Source organism: Rhinoderma darwinii, chromosome 4 (assembly GCF_050947455.1).
Source record: "Rhinoderma darwinii isolate aRhiDar2 chromosome 4, aRhiDar2.hap1, whole genome shotgun sequence".
NCBI lineage: Eukaryota > Metazoa > Chordata > Amphibia > Anura > Rhinodermatidae > Rhinoderma > Rhinoderma darwinii.
In genome coordinates this window covers 56,213,318-56,231,643 of record NC_134690.1, presented here as the reverse complement: position 1 = coordinate 56,231,643, position 18,326 = coordinate 56,213,318, and the positions used below count along the sequence as shown (strand labels likewise).

The 18,326-nt window shown below is 42.5% G+C and overlaps 1 protein-coding gene across 3 annotated transcripts in view; it reads right to left on the bottom strand.

Moving 5' to 3' along the window:
- The window catches only part of KIDINS220 (kinase D interacting substrate 220), a 205,558-nt gene that overhangs the window by 35,181 nt on the left and 152,051 nt on the right, over nucleotides 1-18,326 (bottom strand). For all 3 annotated transcript variants that reach the window (XM_075861128.1, XM_075861131.1, XM_075861129.1), the window contains exons 23-24: nucleotides 4,670-4,848; nucleotides 2,206-2,429 (exon numbers count right to left, since the gene is read on the bottom strand). In XM_075861128.1, coding sequence (XP_075717243.1) covers nucleotides 2,206-2,429; nucleotides 4,670-4,848 — 403 coding nt within the window. The remainder of the gene's footprint in view (nucleotides 1-2,205; nucleotides 2,430-4,669; nucleotides 4,849-18,326) is intronic.

The following is an 18,326-nucleotide window of genomic DNA, read 5'->3' as shown; positions in this document are numbered from 1 at the left end:
AAAAAGAAAAATACTAAAAAAGGGATAAAAATAAATAAAAAATGGAAACATGATAAAAACAAATTACTGATAACAAGTAAAGCTTAACAGCGAAGGATAAAAATAAGACCGCAAAGAAAATAAAAAAACAACAATACGATCAAAGGAAAAATAAACGGATATAGGAAATCCTTACACAGACCGTATTTTATTATCCTACAGAGTGTAAACTAGCTTGGCTGTCACAAGGATATTATAAGACTTACCGTACCTTACAAAAAAAAAAAAAGACGCCCTGTGCTAGGACTTTAATGCGTTTTACTGTAAAATCTCCACCCCCAGATTTAGAACACATTATCATATCTGGAACTTCCAATTACATCTTTGCATTGTGATGCTCCTTTGTTTTTACTCCTGGAAATTCATGACTTAATTGAAAACTCGGTGTTACCATTCCCTATGCCAGTGGGGGCATGTTCCTAGAAAATGTCCCTGTCCAGTCAGTGTGTAGCGATACACCATGGAGACAGGAGGATAGCGAATGCCCAGTTGTCAATTTATTCATACATTTCCAGGAGGAATACCAGAGGAGAATCACAATGAAAATAGGTTATTGCATAACAGCCAGGAGGGCTGACAGGTGATCTTTAGGTATTTTATAATGTCCAAACATGATAGAGAATGAATGCTGGACAAGCACCGATACTGGGGATCGACCATTTAAGATATTGGTGGGATTCCAGACCTTTATAGGATGTGGTCTACTGACCGGTCCTTAGCAAGTGTGCTTTAGGGAAGTTTAAATGCCAACTAGTGATATTTCTGGAAAAACAAAGTTGTAACCCGTATCAATTACAACATTTTTAGCACAGAGGTAGCGACTTAACTTGAGCGATTATTGGATATAGCATCGACTTTTGGCGACATGTCCTTATGTATTCATAAAAGCAGCAAAGAATAAGGCAAGGCTAAAAAATAGAAAAGCAGATCTGGCACGTGCATTTACAATTAATTTCTATATATACACCATTCAGCCATCACATTCAAACCTATTGTGTAGGTACTCCTCGTGTTACCAAAACAGCTCTGACCTGTTGAGGCATGGACTCCACAAGACCTCTACAGGTGTACGGAGGTATCTGGCACCAAGACGTTAGCAGCAGATCCTTTAACTACGGGTCGGATTAGCCATAGCCAATTCTGACCCGTGGATCTGTGGTGGAAATCCGAGGCTTATCTGCCCCGGCAGTGTCCCCGGCCAGAGTGGATTAGACTTGTTTTCCGGCAAATCCCACAGATGCTCGGATTGGGATATGGAGAATTTGAAGGCCAAGTCAGCACCTTGATCTCTTGGTCATGTTCCTCGAACCTTTCCTGAACAATTTTTGCAGTGTGGCAGGGCGCAATATCCTGCTGAAAGATGCCACTGCCATTAGGGTATACCGTTGCCATGAAGGGGTGTACTTGCTCTACAACAATGTTTAGGTAGGTGGTACGTGTCAAAATAATATCCACATGAATGCCAGGACCCAAGGTTTCCCAGGTAAGCCATGAACACGCACCTGGCCATCAACATGATGTAAAAGAAAACATGATTCATCAGACAAAGCCGCCTTCTTCCATTGCTCTATTTCTGATGCTCATGTGCCCATTGTAGGACAGGGGTCAGCATGGGTACTGTAACTGCTGTGCAACGCACTGTGTTCTGACACCTTTCTATCAGAGCCAGCAGTAACTTTTTTCAGCAATTTTTGTTACAGTATCTCTTGTGGGATCGGACCGGACGGGCTAGCCTTTGCTGCCAATCAATGAGTCTTGGTAGCCCATGACCCGGTGACCGGTTGTCTTTCCTAGATTCACTTTTGGCAGGTACTAACAGCTGCGTACCGGGAACACCCCACAAGACCTACCGTTTTTTTAAATGTTCTGACCCAGTCGTGTAGTCATTACAATGTGGTCCCTGTCATAGTCGCTCAGATGCTTCCACTTGCCCAATATTCCTGCTTTTAACAGCTCAACTTCAAGAACAGACATTACTTTCTGCCAAATATATTCCCATCCTTTGTCGGGTGCCATTATAATGAGAATCAAATTTTATTCACTTCACCTGTCAGTGATTTTAATGTTATGGCTGAACGCTGTATATTGACACCCATGTAAAACAGCCACATATATATCCAAAGCATTGATCACAAAGAATAACAGGTGTTTGAATGGCCCACCTACCCGGTTATAGAATGGGTGCTGTGGGCCTGTCATACCACTATAATAACTGCTGGGCGGTTGTGGAGACACAACACCACCAGGGAACGGACCATTGAACGATGAAGAGGAACAGACAGAAGATGGCTGGCTGAATACAGAGGCTGCTCTGGGTGGAGCATCCTGCAATGGTAACGTAGGATAGGGGAAGCCTCCGATATTCATCTGATCTCGGGCAGCTCGCACATCTGAAAAACAAAACATCAAAAAAAAATTAAATCTAGGAAGCGATAAAGCTTTGGGAACGGTTACGGTAACAATTTTATAATAAACTCTTAATAAAACCAATACCAACAGCTTACTAGTTGTCCTGAGGTCGCTATGTGTTCTGGTAAGCGAGTTCCATAGAAATCATGTAATGCTGTCAGGCTTAGATGAACATTTGGGTCAGTGATCACAATGACTACGATGATATATAACAGAACTGATGACTGACAGTGATGATGAGGAATTGTGATGGGAATTGAGGATATTCATGTGAAGGCAAATGTAATGTAAAGATTATAGTTATTGTGTTTAAAGGTATATACTACGGTTTCAGCAAATAAAAGGTTATTCGTGGTATAATGAAAAAGTTATACAAGCGTCTAATATATTTTCTGTATTAATTCCTCACATTTTTCAAGAGCTCTGCTTGTTGTTATTCAATAGGAACCTTCAGTATTTACTTCTAGTGGATAAAATCCTGGTTATGTGATGGACACACAGGTGCACGGCTTGTTACAAGACATATTTCTGATAACTGTACACAATGAAGGTTACTAATGAATGATTGCAAGCAGAGATCTTGAAACTGTGAGGAATCTAAAAAGTAGATTGGAAAATTGTGGAACTTTGTTATATAAAAAAAAATAACCTTTATTTGCTGAAACATGTTTCAGCCTTCTTTCGGAGAAATATGTTGTGAAAACTCCCGACGTATACCTCCGACGAAAGCCCAAAATGTGTCCCACTGTATGGCATACAGTGGGATATGTTGCCTGGGGATTGGCCCTGGAAAAATCCTTGAGCCGCGGTCCATATTTACGAATACTGACGCCAGGAGAGTCAGAGTCCCAGGGCAGAGCATCTACTAGTGCTCTGGCTGGGGACTCTGGCGCTGTGGTAGCGCCTGATGTTAATGTCCATATATGGACAATAAATTCGGGGCCTTTCCTAGCGCCGGAGTCCCCGGGCAGATCATCAGGTAGTGCTCTGCCTGGGGACTTCGGCAGTGCTCCCAGTAATGGGGCCCCAAGCAATCAAGATACTTTTTAGGTATCCTGTGGAAAAGTGATATGGTAAATGTCAATTCTGGGTATACCCCTTTAATGCAGATTTAGGATATATTCACGAGTGACAGCTGTGGTTGCAAAATATGCATGGTGCAGAAACAACCCCATAGAGGTGAATGGAATGGCTTTTCACTCGCAGAAATTTCTACAATAAATCTGCCGTGTGTGAATATAACTTTATACATTTTCACACCCAACACTAGAAGCTTCTTTTTTTAGTAGACTGGGAGACTGCAATAAATCTATGAAAACTGTATGTAAACATTATAAATATTAATATAATTACACAAATGTCAGAATGGTGGCATAGATATTCTAGTTGGCAACTCATTACTTTTAACGGTGACTATGATGAACCTAGATTATGTAGGTCAGAGCCCATTGTATTATAAAGCGGGACAGGTTAGAGGAAGATCAAGATTATATTTTCATAAGCATCAACCATCTCAAAATTCCAAAAGAACACATTTGCCTATGTAAAAATTTGTGAAAGAAAAGCCACGACCTTATGTAAACCATTCAGCTACAGTGATATCACGCTCCTGCAGACACATTCATGTCCATAGACTTGCACTGAACACGCCCCGAAGGCTTCTCATATAAAGATCAGTATAATGGCCAGAGATAAGGGAAGGGCCATGGATACTGCAGTGAAGGATTGAACTCTCTATGCGTTGATCACCCCTACATATGACAGTCCTAAGAGACACTATATGAGAATGATTTAATGATGAATATAGTGATTCAAATCATGCGGAGGGTGCGGTGGGGAGGGTGACATATAAACAATAGTGGTTGGTTATCCAATGACCACTGTGTTCACAGCACCCATGCTTGTGGATGTATACAACAGCTACTACAGATCATCAAAGAGAAGAAAAATGTACCTTGAAGGGTAACTACACTTTCAAACTTTTGATATGTCACAAGGACATATGTCTCTCTATGTCTCTAGTCTGATCACCACCGATCAAAAATTAATGGCCTATCTTGAGGATAGACCATCAATTGTATGTCACCGAACAACCCCTTTAACCAGGTCATCAGTAAGTGCAATAACTTTTCATTTTATGATACATGAGTTATTTATTACAAACTAGCCAACCCCTTTAAATGTGATAATCCATAGCTGAAACATTAAAAGCTAAATTTACCTGCAATTATTTCACGGAGTTTTGGGTCCAAGTTTACTGTACAGGGTAAGAAAGTCTTAACATCCCGGGCCACAAGAACCGGCGTCCTGGATGACAGAAACACTTCAAAACTCCTTATGTCACCATCAATTTCCAATAAGGGCTCCACATCCTTTGTTGTTGGAATATTTTTGGAAATTCTAGTTACAAAAACAACAAAACAAAAACATTTAAGAATATAAAAAATATTTGTATGTATGACAACAAGCAAAGAACAATAAAGTATCTTTAACACTTCAAATTTGTACTCAACATTACCATCTGTGTTAGGAGTCTCCGTCGACCATTACGGTATTATTGACAGCAAGAATAGCTTAGTCTGCAGCATCAAAAATACTGAAACCCCCCAATGGACCCCATACAAGTCAATAGACTCCCTTCTGTGTTACTTGTATACTTTGCCCAAGTCTAATGTCAGAATACAAGGACTGTGTAATACCATGTAATAAAGCGGCTCATTTACCAATGTTCACCTGTTCTACGCCATTCTGGGAGTCTAAACCTCACAAATTAACACAACTTCATTAATCTGTTAAATGTCGGTTTAATCCCAACATATTGTGTTAACAGATGAACGATTCAACACAAATATTGTTCTGCATGGTCTGACAGAAAAGGAACAGATCGAACTGGAAATCTAGGATATCAAAGCACAGAAATGAGCATCACTGCCATGAAAAATTATAGAATATTTCACAAGTTTATGAGCAATAAGCCGTAATGTTTATGACTAAACCAGTAAATCCAAATTTAAGTACCAGGCAATAACAGATCTAGCAAAGAGAATGAAAAGAAAATATTGCCGAGCAAAAGTGCAAAATAAGCAGTCAACTAGTGCTGATTCTACGCAATTTACTGTGGTATAATATAGGGGTCACTTAATATAGTCTAGGGGAAAAAAAAAAGTCTATTAAAAAGAAATCACTTCAGTGGGGGAGTTAACTAATAGTTCTCCATGTCTGGTAGAGACGATACTAGACGAGACAAGACTAAAACGGTTCTCTTGAAGGGTAAAGTAGACACAGCCTTAAGTTTTATAAAAACATGGCTGCAAAACAGTTGTCCACACGCTGCAAGTGTGGAGCGGTTTCTGGAAGTAAGCTGCCATGTTCTTCTGATTTATACAACCCCTCTAGACCCCATCAACATAGTCACAGAAGTCCACTGTGGCAAAGAGCTAATGAGTTAAAATGTAAGGCCAGAGCTGGGACTGGGCGATTATGACCTAAATAAAAATCAGGATTAATTTAATGTAACCGCGATTACGATTAATGAACAACACACTACTTTTGGGAAAAAAAAAGACACCAAAGTTATGTTTTATTTATGTCCCATTGCTAAGGCCCCATGCACACGACAGCAAAAAACCTCAGTTTTTGCGGTCCGCAAAAACGGAGCCATTCACTTTCATTGAACACTGACACCTTTCCGTAGCACTACGGAAGGGTGTCAGTGCCGTGGAAATGTTCAGGGAATTATGGAACATGTCCGTTCTTTCACAATTTGCGGGCCGTGCTCCCATACTTTGTATGGGAACACGGCCCGAAAATGCGGCTGTCAGTCAGCGGCCGGCCGTGCCCGCAATCGCGGGCCGGGATTGCGGGCACAGTCGTGTGCATGGGGCCTTATATAGCACCAACATATTCCACAGCTCTGTACAGAGATGGTCACTGTTCACATCCGTCTCAGTCTCCAATGAGGCTCACCAGTTATCAAATTTTGCAATCTCTAACACATACATATCATACAGTGGATATACAAAGTCTACACACCCCTGTTAAAATGCCAGGTTTTTGCATGTTACAAAATCAGTCTAAGATGAATAATTTCAGAACTTTTTCCACCTTTAATGTGACCCATAACCTGTACAATTCCATTGAAAAACAAAGTGAAATCATTTAGGTTTGACAAATAAAAATAAAGAACAAAAATAATGTGGTTGCATAAATCTGCACACCCTTAAACTAATACTTTGTTGAATTACCCTTTGACTTTATGACAGCGTTCAGTCTTTTTGGGTAGAAGTCTATCAGCATAGCACATCTTGACTCTGCAATTGTTGCCCACACTTACATGCAAAAGCGCTCCAAATCTGTCAGATTGTGAGGACATCTCCTGTGTACAGCCCTCTTCAGGTTACCCCACAGATTTTCAATAGGATTCAGGCCTGGGCTCTGGCTGGGCCATTCCATAACTTTGATCATTCTTTTTGGTGATTTGGAGGTATGCTTTGGGTTGGTGTCGAGTGGAATGGTGAAATTCCTCTTCATCTTCAGCTCTTTAGCAGAGGCCTGCATGTTCTGTGCAAATATTGACGGATATTTGGAACTGTTCATAATTCCCTTCCCCGGGACTAAAGCCCCAGTTCCAGCTGTAGAAAAACAGCCCCAAACCATAATGCTGCCTCCACTATGCTTTACTGTGGGGATGGTGTTCTTTTGGTGATGTGCAGTATTGACTTTGCACCAAACAAACCTTTTGGAATTACGGCCAAAAAGTTCAACCTTGGTCTCATCAGACCATAACACGCTCTCCCATGTGCTTTTGGGAGACTTGATGTAGGTCTTTGCAAAACATAGCCGGGCTTGGATGTTTTTATTTGTTAGAAAAGGCTTCCGTCTTGCCACCGTAACTCACAGCCCAGACGTATGAAGAATTCGAGAGATTGTTGTCACATGCACTACACAACCAGTACCTGCCAGAAAGTCCTGCAGCTCGTTTAATATTGCTGTAATCCTCTTGGTAGCCTCCTGGACCAAATTTTCGTCTGGTCTTTTCATCAAGTTTTGAGGGACGTCCAGTTCTTGGTAATGTCACTGCTGTGCCAAATGTAATCCAGTTCTTGATGACCGTCTTTTACTATGTTCCATGGTAAATCTAATACCTTGGAAATTCTTTGGTATCCTTCTCCTGACTGATGCCTTTCAACAATCAGATCCCTTTGATGTGTTGTAAGCTCTTTACGGACCATGGCTTATGTGGTCACATGCAACAAATAAAATGTCAGGAAAATCCTAATAGAACAGCTGAACTTTATATGGGGTTACTCAGAATCACTTTACATAATGGCAGCTGTGTACTGACTACTATTTAACATGAGTTTAAATGTGATTGGCCAATTCTGAACACAGCCACATCTCCAATTATAAGAGGGTGTTCACACTTATACAACCACATTATTGTAGTTTTGTTATTTTTCCCCTCTAAATGATTTCAGTTTGTTTTTCAATGGAATTGTACAGATTATGGGTCACATTAAAAGGTGGAAAAAGTTCTCAAATGATTCATCTTGTACGGTTTTGTTTTTTTTACACGTTACAAAAACCTTGCATTTTAACAGGGGTGTGTAGACTTTTTATATCCACTGTATATAGCCCGTTATAGCCTATTAGTATGTTTTTGTAGTATGGGAGGAAACACACGCAAACAGGAGAACATACAAACTCCAAAGCTTAAAGGAGTATTCCCAAAATATACAATCATCACCTATCCACACGATAGATGATAATTGACTGATCGCTGGGACCCCCACGATCATTAGAATGAGTGTCCCAAATACACTCGTTCCTTCTCACTGCACCCCGCAAAAAGGAGGTGCTTGAATGGAGCGTCGGTAAAGCATGTGCGCTACCGCTCCATTGAATGTCTATAAGAATGAAGGAAACAACCGAGTGCTGTACTCCACTGTTTCCGCTAGTCCCATAGACTTTAAATAGAGCGGCAGCGCTCCTACTTCTACTGAAACGATTATAGCTCTGGTGCCTGTGTAAAATAAAACTACGCTGATGCTGTGGAGGTACTTTTGAAGTTTTTCATGACTTTGCTGTTAGATTTCACATAGATGTTTGAGTTTAGCTGAAAGCAGTGGGTAGGGGAATAAAAGTCTTTACTATCTGGCATCTCCGATGCACAAAATTCAAGAGAGAGATAAGACGTGAAAGACTGGACTGAAAAGCGCCAGCTGACAAGTCACATGAAGTGTATTAGTTTTCCTCTAATTCCAGTTCTGCTAAAACCTTTTAGTACAAAGCTTCACTATAAGCACAATACAACCATTGTTGGGAAGGGAGAAAAGGAACGGATTTAAGAAGGTCACAAGCTTCTGAATACACTGTAGGAACTAAATACCATACAGTAAGAAAATATGTGCCGAACGGGATTCATTATTTATGGGGTTGTGTTGTCTGTAAGTAAAACACATTAGCTGGAAGAGAGAAAAAATAATTTTCACTTTTTTAAAGCCCAACACCACTACAGTAACTCAGTTTCCCTTCTTGTTCACATCATGTATTAACCCTAAGTTTAGTGTGTTCATCAGAAAAGCTCTTGACGTACGTAGCGTCCATGGCTGCGGGCCATCGGGTTCACTCACCTCCCGACGCCCGCAGCCATGGATCTGTGAGCGCTGGTCCCCATCTCCTTCCTAGGAGACGCCAGCGCTCACTTCCACTCCGGTCCGCTGTGTCCCGTAGTGTGTACTCTTAAAGGGCCAGAAGGCAGACATGAAAAAAATCATCATCATCATCATCAACCCACATGATTTCCTGGTCTATAAGAAGGCCCCAGCCCTTCTGATCCTTAGCTGAGCGTTGTTAGTTTATCCCAAGTCTGTCTTGCAAATGGTCCCTTAGTGTTTCCTGTTCCAGTTGTTACCTGTGCCGTGTCCTTGTTCCTGTGCCTACTAGTGTTGGAGTTGTGACCTACTGCACCTGCTGTCGTTTGCCACGTCCAGTGTCTTCTACCACGTCTTGTACTACCCGCCACGTCTGGGGCAACCTGCTGCACCAACCTCCATCCGCGCTGAAGCCACAGCCACTGTCTATACTAGTTCAGGTACCCGAGTGTTACTAACTGTTGTAGACTTTCGTATAGACCGAGACCTAGTCAGCTGCGTCTCCGCTACGCTGTGACGTCACTTCCTGCCCCAGGTCCTGCATCGTGTCGGACGAGCGAGGACACATCGGCACCAGGCGACAGAGGCTACAGTTGATTCTGCAGCAGCATCGGCGTTTGCAGGTAAGTCGATGTAGCCTCTGTCGCCTGGTGCCGATGTGTTCTCGCTCGTCCGACACGATGCAGGACCTGGGGCAGGAAGTGACGTCACAGCGTGATCTCTCGAGAACACGCTGTGTGTCTGTGCACTGCCAGAAGCTGGGTGTTAAAGGAACCGTGTTACCACAATTTTTTTTTTAATATGTTAAAGATGTTAGTGCTTTATTAAAAACGTTTGGATTAATTTGTGTGTTTGTGTGTTACTTTTTCTTATTTTTACACTTTTTCTTCCCTATGGGGGCTGCCATTTTTTTTTCCATTTCTGTATGTGTCGATTAACGACACATACAGACATGGAATACGGCAGCTCCAGTCCCATAGGGACTGCGAACGGGGCCCGTTCCATCCACTTCAATGTACGCCGTCTGTGTGGGAACGGCGCATGCGCCGCTCCCACACAGTCCAATTTGAAATGCGCGCCGTCCGGCGCCATTTTCTTGTGGACCGGAAGTCGCGGCCGGACAGTAAGATTACTACTTCCGGTCGCGGCTTCCGGACTTGTGCACTTGGACCAGCGGCAGCAGACGGGCCGGAGGGAGCCGCGGCGGCAGGAGCAGGTAAGAGATTTCTATGTATGTTCATGTTCAGTGTGTGTTTACTACTGTATGTAAACCTACTACACTGTGTGTTAGCTCAAAAAATGGCGACACACCGTGTAGGAGGTTAGACCGTTCAATCCCCTCGTTTATCCCGGCACTAGCCAGGATAAAGGAGGGGGGGATGCTGAGAGCTCACTAGAGCGAGGGCTTTTTACCCAATTTTGCAGCATAAAGCAATGTGGTTGCTTTTCCACATGCAATGCTGCAATTTTGGGAATGGCTCCATCTAGTGACCAGAAATGGTAAATATTATAAATTAGAATCCAATTTAGAATATTTCCTGACTCGTGAAAAAATAAATAAAAATGTGAACAAATGTTTAATCACCCACACACTAATTGTTTAAATAAAAAAATATTTTTTTTTTTTGCTAACAACACATTCCCTTTAACGAAGAGAAGTGGATGATGCCGATTCGTCAGCATCATACACTTCTATTCACAACGCCCAGCTAGTAAAAGAAGTAAAAACGCCCAGATGTACGCACATAATACACGCCCACTTGTACATAACTTTAAACACGCCCAGTTGTACTTAAGAAAGGCTCATTTGCATAAATATAAAAATGGTCATAACTTGGCCAAAAATGCTCGTTTTTGAAAAAAAAAAACTTTAATCTTATCTACATTGCAGCGCCGATCTGCTGCAATAGGAGATAGGGGTTGCAAAATCTGGTGACAGAGCCTCTTTAATACACCGTATGGACAAAAGTATTGGGACACACCTCTATCATTGAATTCAGTGATTTCATTCAGTGCCATTGCCACAGGTGTATAAAATCCAGCACCTCGCCATGCAGTCGCCTTTACAAACATTTGTGATAGAATGGGTCGTTCTAAATAGCTCACTGAATTCCAGTGTGGTCCTGTAATAAGATTCCACTGTTGAAACAAGTCAGTTCATAAAATTTTCTTCCCTCCTAGATATTCCATGATCAACTGTGAGTGATATTATTGTAAAGTAAAAGCGTTTAGAAACCACGGCAACTCAGTCACGAAGTGTAGACCACGTAAAGTTACAGAGCGGGGTCACCGAGTGCCGAGGGACATAGTACATAAAAGTCACCAATGCTCTGCCGACTCAATAACTGCAGAGCTCCAAATCTCCTCTGACATGAACATCCGCCCAAAAACTGTGCACCGGGAGCTTCATGGCATGGGATTCCATGATCGAGCAGCTGCATGTAAGCCTCACATCACCAAGCACAATGCCAAGCGTCAGATGGAAAGGTGTAAAGCAGCCGCCACTGGACTCTGGAGCAGGGAAGACGTGCTCTGTGGAGCGATGAATCACGCTTCTCTATCTGGCAGTCTGATGGACGAGTTCGGGTTTGGTGAATGCCAGGACAACGTTACCTGCCTGACTGCATTGTGCCAACTCAACTGTAAAGTCTGCTGAAGGAGGGATAATGCTATGGGGTTGTTTTTCAGGAGTTGGCCTATTTCCAGTAAAGGGAAATCTTAATGCTTCAGCATACCAAGACATTTTGGATATTTGAATGCTTCCAACTTTGCGGGAACAGTTTGGGCTTCAAACAGGACTGTGCCCTAGTGCACAAAGCAAGGTCCATAAAGTCATGGTTGGGTGAGTTTGTTGTGGAGAAACTTGACTGGCCCACACAGAGCATCTTTGGGATGAACTAGAACGGAGATTGTGAGACAGGTCCTCTTGTCTAACACCAGTGTCTGACTTTCCAAATGCTCTTCTGGAGGAATGGGCAAAAATTCCCACAGACACACCAAGAACTTGTAGAAAGCCTTCCCAGAAGAGAGGAAGATGGCTGGATTTTGGCTGCAAAGGGGGAACCAACTTCATATTAATGTCTATGGATTAAGAAGGGGATGTCATAAAAGCTCCTGTGGATGTAATTTTGTCCATATATTGTATCTATCTACAAGTTGCCCCCCATAAACAAGGTGAACCAATATCAACTTAAAATAATTGACGTTGCAGATCCAGACCAACAATACATTACTCACACTATGCTGCATTTCGGATACTAAATCCCATACATAATGACAACAGCCAAAAGGCCAGACTGCTCCTTTGAATATTTATAGAAATTGTATTTTGTGTCTACAGGCTAGGCAAAATGTGATGTGCATATGCTCGTGATATAAATTGGCTTTAACAGACAGCTTGCCTTACTATAAGATGACTTCTAGGTCGTGGAGCAGGCATGGCAGAAGCCTTTTTGCAGCCCAGAGCATAGAGACAGACCTAGCCTGCAGGACTCGGAGTGCTTCCCCATGTCACACAATCTCATTTAAATGGGAAATTTATCGACACAAATCAAGTTTATTTGTCATCTCTTCAGTCAAACCACTCATCTCAATGAAATATCACTTCATTAGCTATTTATTTTCTGAATCTGAATGTGCTCTGGATGGTAAGTGGCCTGGAGGGGTCCCGCACATTTGTATTCCCTTATCAGTATTGCATGAGTTGTCATCATTTCTATGAAACCAGAGAAAATAGGTCATTCTTCGCTACATCTTCATACAACATTACGAGCGAACAATGCTGCCCCGCTCACATAACCTTACAGATGAGCTGTACTGAAGACAATGTACATGACACACTGGCACAAATAAGACGCACTATATACAGGCTGAAGATTCAGGTTATGACTTCAAATATTTTTCCAGCGGATAATATAAGCAAGTTTAAAAGGCTATGTAAACCTTTTGAAGGCAATTCTTATTTTTTGTAATCCATGTTTTATTTTATAAAATTTTTGAATAGTGTTTTATCAACCCCTTCCCGCTATGTGACGTAATAGTCTGTCACAGGCGTTGTCCTGTTAATGCAAATTGACGGACTATTACGTCATGTGGTTAACAGGCACAGGTGTCTCCAGACACGGGTTTAGAGCAGTGATAGCTGCTGTCCTGGACAGCAGCTATCACTGCTCAATGTTGAGGGACTTGTAATTCACTGAAGTGATATATGAGTAAAACTTATAAATTTTATTTCATAACTCTCTAAAAACAGGGGTATAGTCACCACTGTGAAAAGCCCAACCGTGTATTTAAAAACGTATTAAACACATACTCCAAGTCCTGGTTCGTTTGTGAACCCTCTCTGACTGGGTATACTTGAAAGATGCAAAATATGGGATCAACGTTTCAACATTGGTGTAACAGTGGATTAGACCCTAAAACACACCAGAGCTTGCGATAACCGCACCTAAATCTCCTGGTGCTAAGGTACACAACAATGCCACTGTTCCCTACGCTATGATCCCTCACTAACCTGACCCTACGCGTTTCTATACATATCATCAGGGGTCTGTAACTTGGTCATTCTGGCTAGGATGCCAGCGATATTGATTCATTAGCAGATATTCTGCTGTACAACACGGAAGCGTGCACGCATAGATGTCAGCGGCACGCTTCACTTCGGGACTCAGAGTTGATATAACTAATACTCCTCCCCCTGGCCTCGGCAGCGCACTTCGAAACAGCCAATCACACTGGCCCACCTCATTCGTGACGCCTGACAATGTGACTCCCGGCCGTCAGCTGACGTACCCGGAAGTAACATCGACCACATCAAACGAACGCGCAGGCGCAGTGGGAGGCTGTAGGCGCATCTCCTTACTGCACATAAGCCCATTCTCATCGAGGATGGAGTATGATAATAGCAAATAGGGTAGATATTGCGGATCAGCTCAAACCCGCAACTCGGCTGCCATAAATAAAGCACCTTCTCTGTAAATACACTTGGTATGGATAAATAAGCGATATTTATATTTGCCACACTTTAGAATTTTAACACACTTCTCTTGAAAGGAACGGCTATACCTGTTAACAAGGAATGGTGTACTGCAAGTAACTGTATTGTAACCAGAATTGTCAGCCACACACATACTTCAACAGCCATAAATAATAACATTGAAATGTGTATTTAAATAAAACAGGTATAGTTTGTTTGCTCATTTAGACCTTCAGGCTGTACACAAGCCAGTCTATAAATCCACTGGGCCTCTTTACGCAGAATAAGATTGTCCCAGTCCCCTCCCCGTTTTGGAGGACGCACCAGTTCAATCGCCTGAAATTTTAAGCATTCTGCTCTGCCTTGATGTTTTGCATGTACATGTTTGGATATGGGAGTATCTCTTTCATTTGTAACATCTCCAACATGTTCTCTAATCCGGTGCCGAAACTGCCGCACCGTTTTGCCCACATAATTCAGTGGGCATGGACATGTTATCAAATAAACCACCCCTGCCGTTTTGCAATTGACAAAGTCTCGGATATCATACTCGACCTTGGTGGTAACACGAAGTCTTACATCATATGTACGTGACACTATGGATGTTTTAAAACAAATTGATGGTATTACGCTGGAACAAAATACATTTTTGGCTAGCCTGGACGTGGAGGCATTGTACTCTATTCCACATGGACTTGGCTGTGAGGCAGTGGAATATTTTTTAAAATCTCGAGGCACTCAATATATGGCTCACAACCAGCTTGTGTTGCAACGGTTACATTTTGTGTTAGAAAGGAATGTATTCATCTTTGAGGACCGCATCTTCCACCAGCAACGTGGCACAGCAATGGGGAGTCCTACTGCTCCCACCTACGCAAATTTATATCTTGGCTGGTGGGAAGAGACAGTAGTGTTTGGGGATAAATTTGCTAAGTGGACTTCATCAATAGGTATCTGGATTAGATACATTGATGACGTGTTGTTACTTTGGAATTCTACAGTGGAGGAATTCAATGCCTTTGTGGCAGCCCTTAATGAAAACAATCTAGGGCTGAGGTTCACATGTGAAATCAGTGATCAGGAATTATCTTTTCTAGATCTAAAGATTATGAAAACTAAGGAAGGCACAATACGTACTAAAGTACACCGAAAGGAGACAGCAACTAACAGCTTTTTACAATGGAATAGTTGTCACCCTTATCCCCTCAAACGAGGTATCCCAAGAGGCCAATTCATGAGAGTACGCCGGAATTGTAGCTCGATGGATGACTTTGAGATACAGGCACAGGATCTCACAAGTAGATTGAAGGATAGAGGCTTCCCGAAGGGGGTAATTAGAAAGGCCTATGAGGGAGCGAGGGATGCAGACAGGCAGAGTCTTTTAGTCCCTAGACAACGTAAAGAGGAAAGGGTTACGAGACTTATAGGTACTTATGACTCCAAACAATCTGAGATCATGCAAATATTAAAAAGATACTGGCGTATCCTAGGTGCAAATGTGGACTTGGTGGATCAGATTACACAATGGCCTTCAGTCACGTTACGTAGAGGCAAAAACATCAGGGATAGGGTGATGCACAGCTGCTTTGACCCTATAACACAAAAAGGAACCTGGCTGGATAGGCAGATACCAGGCACACACAGATGTGGCAGTTGCAAAGCTTGTGACTTTATTCAGAATGGGAGAAAATTTAAAAGTGTTACCACCAAGGTCGAGTATGATATCCGAGACTTTGTCAATTGCAAAACGGCAGGGGTGGTTTATTTGATAACATGTCCATGCCCACTGAATTATGTGGGCAAAACGGTGCGGCAGTTTCAGCGCCGGGTTAGAGAACATGTTGGAGATGTTACAAATGAAAGAGATACTCCCATATCCAAACATGTACATGCAAAACATCAAGGCAGAGCAGAATGCTTAAAATTTCAGGCGATTGAACTGGTGCGTCCTCCAAAACGGGGAGGGGACTGGGACAATCTTATTCTGCGTAAAGAGGCCCAGTGGATTTATAGACTGGCTTGTGTACAGCCTGAAGGTCTAAATGAGCAAACAAACTATACCTGTTTTATTTAAATACACATTTCAATGTTATTATTTATGGCTGTTGAAGTATGTGTGTGGCTGTCAATTCTGGTTACAATACAGTTACTTGCAGTACACCATTCCTTGTTAACAGGTATAGCCGTTCCTTTCAAGAGAAGTGTGTTAAAATTCTAAAGTGTGGCAAATATAAATATCGCTTATTTATCCATACCAAGTGTATTTACAGAGAAGGTGCTTTATTTATGGCAGCCGAGTTGCGGTTTTGAGCCGATCCGCAATATCTACCCTATTTGCTATTATCATACTCCATCCTCGATGAGAATGGGCTTATGTGCAGTAAGGAGATGCGCCTACAGCCTCCCACTGCGCCTGCGTGTTCGTTTGATGTTGTCGATGTTACTTCCGGGTACGTCATCTGACGGCCGGGAGTCACATTGTCAGGCGTCACGAATGAGGTGGGCCAGTGTGATTGGCTGTTTCGAAGTGCGCTGCCGAGGCCAGGGGGAGGAGTATTAGTTATATCAACTCTGAGTCCCGAAGTGAAGCGTGCCGCTGACATCTATGCGTGCACGCTTCCGTGTTGTACAGCAGAATATCTGCTAATGAATCAATATCGCTGGCATCCTAGCCAGAATGACCAAGTTACAGACCCCTGATGATATGTATAGAAACGCGTAGGGTCAGGTTAGTGAGGGATCATAGCGTAGGGAACAGTGGCATTGTTGTGTACCTTAGCATCAGGAGATTTAGGAGCGGTAACTGCAGGCTCCGGTGTGTTTTAGGGTCTAATCCACTGTTACACCAATGTTGAAACGTTGATCCCATATTTTGCATCTTTCAAGTATACCCAGTCAGAGAGGGTTCACAAACGAACCAGGACTTGGAGTATGTGTTTAATACGTTTTTAATGCACACGGTGGGGCTTTTCACAGTGGTGACTATACCCCTGTTTTTAGAGAGTTATGAAATAAAATGTATACGTTTTACTCATATATCACTTCAGTGAATTACAATTTCCTATACTTTGTGGGAGCACAAGTTAATATATATCGAAGAAATACAGTGAATCAATGTTGAGGGACCCATCGCAGCGGTCCCTCAGCGGCGATCATCGTGACAGGCCAGTCATTACTGACTGACCTTCGCCATGTTGGAGGGGGAGGATCGGGCACCGGCGGAGTAATAAAATATTTTAGAGCAGTGATGTCTGCTGTCCAGGACAGCAGCTAATCACTGCTCAACGCTGAGGGACACATCGCAGTGGTCCCTCAGCGGCGATCATTGCAACAGGTCAGTCATTACTGACTGACCGTCGCCAAGTTGGAGGCGGCGATCGGGCCTTGGGGGGGGAGTGGAAACAAGTGATTGGCTGCTGTCATGGACAGCAACCAATCACTATACATCACGAGGGACCACTTAGACTGGTCCCTCGTCTGCAATTGCTATGATTGGTCTGTCCGTCGTGACAGACCAATCATATTACACTGGAGGCTGTTTTCATCATGATCCCGCCCTGTAGCCCTCATTGCAGTTGTTGAGAGGGAGCAGAGTGGTTGTGTCAAGAGCTGTTGCATATATACAGTACTATATCTATCTACCAGTACCCACATCCTCCACCCCCTGATCACCATCCTAGTGATTACGTTCACTTTGCTATGGTTTTTGTTGCTGCTGTTGATCAGTAACTGAATAAGTTGCTGATCACTGTTCAAAACCCTTGCTACAGGGTTTTTTTTTCTTTTACTTTACTTGTAAACCACTGGAACGAGTATTGCTGTCCTGCATTCTGATCAGTGACTTAGTTGTCACTGATCGCCTAGTACAAGCCTTGCTCTAGCACTTTTTTTTGTTTGTTATAAAAAAAAAAAATCTTGCTAGTGATGCAAACTCACCTTCTGCGTCCCCTGGCGGATCAGTGACATCGCCATAACCGATTGCCTAATACAAGCCTTGCTCTAGGTTTTTTCCAAACACTTTGTTTTTTTGTTATAAAAAAAAAACAAAAAAAAAAATATAAAAGCTAAAAAAAATATATATATAGGAGTTTAGTTAGGTAGGTTTTTGCACAATACACCTATCTGATAAAGAGCATAATGGCCTGTAGAGTATTTACGGCTGAGGAGGCATATGCCATTATTGCTTCGGACAGCGAGTCCGGGAGTGACCCAGAAGTCCTCTTCTATCTCTCCTCTTCCTCCTCCTCAAG